General features: G+C 40.6%; 1 protein-coding gene across 6 annotated transcripts in view; it reads right to left on the bottom strand.

The window, feature by feature from the left end:
* slit1b (slit homolog 1b (Drosophila)) overlaps window positions 1–7,035 on the bottom strand; it is an 81,294-nt gene that overhangs the window by 18,501 nt on the left and 55,758 nt on the right. For all 6 annotated transcript variants that reach the window (XM_046048038.1, XM_046048030.1, XM_046048000.1 and 3 more), the window contains 9 exons: window positions 5,768–5,912; window positions 4,693–4,767; window positions 4,152–4,295; window positions 3,514–3,657; window positions 3,257–3,423; window positions 2,879–3,017; window positions 2,246–2,314; window positions 988–1,059; window positions 45–116 (listed from right to left, as the gene is read on the bottom strand). In XM_046048038.1, coding sequence (XP_045903994.1) covers window positions 45–116; window positions 988–1,059; window positions 2,246–2,314; window positions 2,879–3,017; window positions 3,257–3,423; window positions 3,514–3,657; window positions 4,152–4,295; window positions 4,693–4,767; window positions 5,768–5,912 — 1,027 coding nt within the window. The remainder of the gene's footprint in view (window positions 1–44; window positions 117–987; window positions 1,060–2,245; window positions 2,315–2,878; window positions 3,018–3,256; window positions 3,424–3,513; window positions 3,658–4,151; window positions 4,296–4,692; window positions 4,768–5,767; window positions 5,913–7,035) is intronic.

Genomic DNA, 7,035 nt, shown 5'->3' with positions numbered 1-7,035 from the left:
GTGTGTGTGTGTGTGTGTGTGTGTGTGTGTGTGAGAAAGCTCACAGTAGTCTCAGAGAGCGCAGGCCACTCAGCGCAAGAGGAGGGATACAGCGTAGAGAGTTGTAACTGAGGATCCTGCAGGAGGAGAAAGAACACAATGACAACTTCAACTCTAAGATACAGTCAGTATTAACACACTACACTGGCCTACTCCATACATTCATCACTGCTTACGCTCTGCTAGCTAGTAGGGTGTAAGGATGTCAGTAGCTACTACAACAGTTATTGGGCAGATTTCAATGAAAGTGTTAAACTTGGACCCCAAAGATTTTTCCCCAACAACACGAGAAGTGTCCAACTGCAGACCTCATCCCTGGTATGCAAGCCAACTGGCACAGCATTGTGTCCCCAGGAGGGAGATTCATCACTCCCTTTGATGCCACACAAGTATAAAAGAGGGCCATAGCTCAAGGTGGAGATAACATAGGGTGATATTTATACTAGAATTTCTGAGATTAAGGTCACAAATTTACAAGACAAAACAAATTTTCAGATGTGCTTGTGTTATTAAAGGCTCTGTACTCTGTTAAAAGCAGGGTATGGAGATGTTAATAACAACAACAGACACATATAAGCTACTTCCACCAACCAATATGAAGAGATACTTCCTTCTGTTCAAACAGCAAAAGTGTAAAATATTGGAGAAGAACTGCAGACTTTCAGAAATGAAAGATGTGACACATGAGGGGCTTTGTTTCATTGCCTCATATCTGCCCAACTGTCTGAAATTTCCACCTCTTCTCTTAAGCTGTACAGACTTGTGTCTTTTCTTATATTATTAACGACTGAATTGTTTCAATTAATGGACACTGGCCATATCTTATCTCAAGCGGTAAATATAGCTTTTCTGTCAGAGATGGGAACATTCGTTTGGGGTGGAATTCTCATTTAACATGTGAAAGGGATGTTAGTAGGTGTATGAGTCTGTGTCTGTGTGAGGACTCACAGAGTGGTGAGCTGGCTCATGTTGGAGAAGGAGTCATCAGACAGGGAGCTGATTTTATTGTTGCTCAAATCTCTGCAGGGACAAAGGTCAATTCCAATCAATACACACATACACAGCGGCAGCAGTCCCATTAGATACACAAATGCATACAGTACACATACACACAGTAATAATAACACATATTGCAATCGCTCTCCTCTTTCTCTCCATAACATACACACACATTCTCACACGGAGACACACATTTTCCCAACAGAACATCTAAAAATGCTGCTAATCATTGATCTGAACTGATTCACCTGAAGAAGTTTGTGTTTGTGATACTATAATATACTATTTCAAAAACATAATACTTTTAGAATGAGCCAGACTTCTCCCCAAAGAATTGAGTACACAGTCCACAGCTCCCCCTGCTGGATTTGATCTGTATCTTATCTGTAAATACAGTCTGCATGGGGTTTGTCTGCACATGCACCTCTTTTACATCCAGTATAAATTTAGGATTAACAGCTTATCAAAAAAGTGAGACTAGTTAATGTAAAGAGATCTGAACTTAACTGTAACTCTGAGGTTAAAGTGGTGATTCTCAGCTTTAAATTGAGAGTGTTCACATCCATATCAGATGGTCTTTGTAGGAACTGCTTTTATGTTAAGTCTCCCAGTTGTAATGCACCAAAATGTAATGACATTATATATAATATTTAGTTGCATGGACTGAAGTCTCTGACTTTCAGCAGACTCACGGTATCTCATGGTGAGTGTCTGTCAGGCCTGTTCTGCAGCCAGCTTGACTTTGTGCTGTTTTTTTGTTTTTTTTTGCTTTCAGCCTGGTCTAAAGCCGAGAAAAATATCAGCTGGATCGAGGTCATACGACTGCCAAGATCTTTCCACTTGTTAGTCCTAAAACTTTCCTTGGATACCTGTCTATATGTTTAGGCCCTGATGCCCTGCTGCATCGTCACAAAACTAGGAGACTATAAAAATTAGTCCTACACTGCTCACTGTTAAAGCTTGAAGTCAGTACTTAGACCTCAAAGTCTTTGCTTCAAGTCCAATGTGGAAGACAAGAGACAAAACAATAAAACTGTTTCTGCACTGTATATTCATAAAATAACTCCTATACTAAATGCAGATGAGTTCATATATAAAGTGTAATCAGAATAAGAGTGTCAGCGACTGCAGATGTGGCTGAGGGCTAGTGTTAGAGTGTGATGAGGTACATTAGCGTGAATAGAGCGTTTAGTCGAGTGCCTCTTACACAAGCTGCAGATATTTGAAAGTGGCTAACTCCTTAGGAACACTGGTGAACTGGTTACCATCCAGATACCTGAGAGGACAAGAGAGAGACATTTATCTCTTGTGAGATAATACATCACTGATTCACACATAATCAAGTCAAGGAGGTTCCAGATTTTCTTCTTGAAATGATTAAATTAAAAGCGACTCCTTATGACAAGAAAACATTAATTTGTGGTTCCTGCAGAAAAACACATTTAATTAAAATTTATCCCTCAGTCTTACACTGTGTACCAACTTTCTCAGAAACCCATAGTTACAGTCTGTAAATTAGGGAAGATAAACATCGCTGATAATAATAAATAATTTTGCAGCATTGGCTGTATACATATAAAGTATGTATGGCTAATTTTGTGATGTTGTGTCAGCATCAAGACATTTCAGGGCTTACCCTGCAACAGCCTATTATCTTTTAACATTTGTGACATTCTTCTATTCTTTCTTGATGATGATATATAACAAATATGCTGTGGTTGGTTTTTTGGACTCATTTCTGGGATGTCCTGACATTGTCATGTTTGTCATTAATAGGATCGAAGATGATGTGAAACGCAATTTAAATCGAAGGCTGCTGTGATTGTGTTTCCAGACTCACAGTTCGGTCACGTTGCGGGGCAGTCCTCTGGGGAGAGCCTGCAGGTGTTTGTTGCTGCAGCGGACCACTGTGTCCATACAGGTGCACTGGCTGGGACACTGCGGCCCCAGGGCACAGCTGCTGTCCTCCAGAACAGAGCCTGCGCAGACAGACAGGAAGGCGGAAGCTCAGTTTTCTTTAATATAATAAAAAAACGTTGACATCAAGAGGTAATATTGTACATGATGTGGTTCTCAAACTCCCCTCTAAAATTTTGCATTTTCTTTTTCACCTTTGTCTACATGCTCATCTATAGGTTGAGGTTATGGTGATGCTTTGAGGGAGGCTTTTGAACTGTTGCCATCATGGTATATTTGTGTATTTATCAGAGTATCGTACCATCCTCACAGCGGAAGTCAGGTACAGCTACGTCCTGCAGTGGGATCTCTCGGAGGAAGGCAGGGGCCTGGCAGCGAGGATTCCCCGTCACGATTCGCCGGCTCCGAAGCCACGCCCCGAACCAGGACAGACGGCAGTCACAGTTAAAAGGATTGGCCAGAAGATTCCTGATGGACAGAGGAAATGTAGAGAAGATGACAAAGAGGACAACAAAGATACAACAGAGACCCATGCGAGTGTACATGTGTGTCACTGACAGCGTGGACAGGTTTGGCAGCGTGTCAAAGGCTCCGGGCAGGATGGTGCTCAGCTGGTTGTCATAGAGGGAGAGCAGCCGGACGTTGGCCAGACCCGTGAAGCTGCCGTTATGGATACAGCTGATCTTGTTGTTCCTCAGCATCCTACATATACACACACACACACACACACATTTCCAACAAGCTACACACACATTTTAAAAGACACTACTATAGGAATGATTTTATTGCTTTAAGATGAGGGGATCAATATAAACTTAGAACTGATAAATTTGGTCATTGTGAAATTTTTAAGTAATGTGAATAAGTGAATTGCTGGTAGGTCCACTTTTACAGGTACTTTATTCTGGTTTATTTTCTTTTACCATTTAATATTTCTTATATTACATCCAGTCAGTTGTTTTGTTGTCCATGTTAAGCCTTTGTATGCACTGTGAAATCAAATGGATAAATGACAATAAACTTGTCTTTCACCCAGGAGTCCTACATCTCGTTAATTAACTGTAAATGTTTTAGTGTCTCTCACTTTTACCCTGTCTCCGCCTCTGTGTTTACATCTTTCTTAAGTCTTCTGGGGTCTAACTGAGCTACATACCTTACTCTCTGCGATGATGATTATAAGTATGAAGTGAACTCACAGCATGCGTAGTCCCTCCATGCCTCTAAACATGCTCCCTTTCACAGACTCCAGGTGATTGGCTGTCAGGTGAAGCTCCACCACAGAGGATGCACCTTCAAACGCCCCATCCTCAATCTCGGAGATCTTGTTGTTGCTCAAGTTACTGAAAGGAAGGAAGACAAAAATAATAATAAATAATAGGAAATGCTTTCTACAAGTTATGGTTTTCAAACACTGTTTTGTTTATCACAAGATCTATTCTGAGAGATTCAGGGCAATGTACTCAGTCCAGCTGCTGGAGCAAACTGTCTGCTTGTGTGGTGGAAGTCAACCTGGTCAATTGTCAGTGCTCATCGTTTTTGGAGATATGCTTTCAGTGGTTAAGTTATGAATTAGTATTCTTGTTTGTGTGTGTACCCTATCCATGTATTTTTCCAAGCAAGACTTTATAAATCTTCTTTTCATACAAGTTTATAAGTACTGTACTCAACCTCTTTTCTCTCTTTAGGTCATGGCAAAGGCTTGACTATGAGATTGTTGAAGTTTTCTGAGTGACCTACATTTTCTTGAGCTGCGACAGGCCTTTGAAGGCTCCGGTGGCCTCCAGCACGGAAAGGTCGTTGTTGTTGAGACGCCTGGGACGGTCACAGAGAGCAGACATGAGGAGGATGGAGCAAAAACATCATTAGCAGAAGAGTCGGTCTGGAATGTGTGTGCATCCATGCAGTACGAGTCCATAGACACATGTCAACATGGATATCCATAAAGTGCCTGTGTACTATGTGTTGTGTGTGTGTGTGTGTACATGCACTGGAGTGTATCATGAATCATGAGTGTGTCTTGCAGAGGACGGCGTTAACATTGCTGACCCCACAGGGACCCCGCGTGCTATAATGCATGCATTTTGAACAAAAGCATCCCCCGAATAGAAAATGACCCACTGTAACTGTGTATTCTGGAGCCAGGCTGATCAGCGAGGCCAAAATCGTCAGCTGATATTGGCATTAGCCACTCACAGATATATTGGTACTTGTGCTTAAACACTTAATCAATTCATAGAAAGATAGTTTTATCACGTTCTCACAAATATTAAAAGAGTATAATTCATTTCGTTAAAAAGTGAGGATTTGCTGCATTATTTTGTTTTCCTTGGGCTCTAGGAACTTGATGGTTATTTTTCAGTATTGTATGACCTTATAGAAAATTATAATAATCAACTGATTGATTTATAATGAAAGTAATCATTAGAGACAGCCCTAATCAGTGTCAATGTCAATTAATGTATCAATCAATCAATGTAAGAAATTGTAGTGCAGTAAATTGCATTAATATAGGATTTACATGCACTAAGTATATTTTAACTTTAAAAAGCTTTAAATATTTTTGGTTTATATTTGTGTTAATATCCTGCCTCTGATATCACAACTCTTAAATAACCAAATTTGTGAAAAAATGTTTTTTAATGTTCAGAATTTATGATACAGCCCTACTGTATATATTTCAGTCACATAAATGCGGGCAGACTATCGCACTTTTAAGCACTGATACAGGTATCAGCATCAAACATCGAGTGTCGTTTGGGCTCTAAATAGACTGTACATGTGTTCTGTGCAGGTGTATGCATTTATATCTCACAGCTCTTCAGTGGAGGAGGGCAGGTGTTCAGGGAACTTGGTGAGGCGGAGGTTGGAGCAGTCGACCACGTTGGCCTCACAGCGACACTTAGCAGGACACACTGGCTTACTGTTACACTCATAGCTCAGACGCCTGTCTTGAGTACCTAGACACACCAAACACACACAGGGAGGACAGACGAAAGGTCCATTTAATGTCCCTGACAATCCATCAGATAACTAACGGCATGAGTTCTAAACACAAACATTGAGAGAAAACAGTCAGACTGCAGATTTAAAAGCAGTCATGTCTTGTTCTGGAACTGCCCCAGTGCGTGTTATTGTTATTAAATGCTGTCAAGCTGTTTGGGTTAAATTAAGTGATTAGGCATACACAGTGTAGGCTTGACAGACAGTAAATACTAGAACACACGCACACAACATAATCACCTGGGATGTGGTACTGCTCCTTGGCTGTCATGAAAAAGAAAGACAAACAAAACCATGTCAGTCAAAATGCTTGAAAGGTTCTATGGAACAAACGCATACACACACATATACACACACACCTGAAGAAGGTCTTGTATAAACCTGGCAGCAGTTCACTTTAACATTTTTTAAATGTGACGGAAGACATGCAACCATCTTTCTCCATGTTTGCTGTTTTATGGAAGCGATGTGTCGGCCTGCGGGCAGCTTTCCAGGCCTGGCAGGGGACTAAAGCAGCAGTGAGCAGTTTATGTGGTGTTTAGAGAGCCTGCCATGGTTTCACTGGCCAGGGGCTGGCTTCACACACTGGCATGGTGTGGGTGAAGGAAACGGCCGGGAGCTTTTAGCCACAGGCATCCGGTTACAGTTGGTGAGATTAACTCACTTCATTCTCATCTTCTTGTTATGCACACTGTTGCACTTTCTAACCAATATTTTAAACCTCATATATTGTATAGTAAACCATCGCACATACACTTTCTTATGTCTCTTTGTATCACACACTTCACACGCACTGTGTTACTTTACTAGCCGTTTACCTACATTTATTATTAGTTTTGTAATTTTTAAAGGGGAACTTAATATTAATAAAAATGAATACTTCTGTTGGGTCTAAATCAACAATATGGAGCTTAATGTTTTATTCTAAAAGGTAGCCTACTAATTATTTGATGGCATTGAGCTGTTGGAACCTAAATATTTCCCTGCACTTTATTTTACAAGAATAAATGTCTAAAACCACTCTATAGGCAGAAATGTTCCTTAAATTCAATTTATACTTGACTAGATTTTTATCTTAGC

The sequence above is a fragment of the Micropterus dolomieu genome, linkage group LG01 (genome assembly GCF_021292245.1).
Source record: "Micropterus dolomieu isolate WLL.071019.BEF.003 ecotype Adirondacks linkage group LG01, ASM2129224v1, whole genome shotgun sequence".
Taxonomy (NCBI): Eukaryota; Metazoa; Chordata; class Actinopteri; order Centrarchiformes; family Centrarchidae; genus Micropterus; species Micropterus dolomieu.
The sequence above is the reverse complement of the archived record's forward strand: the minus strand, read 5'-3'. Positions and strand labels throughout refer to the sequence as shown.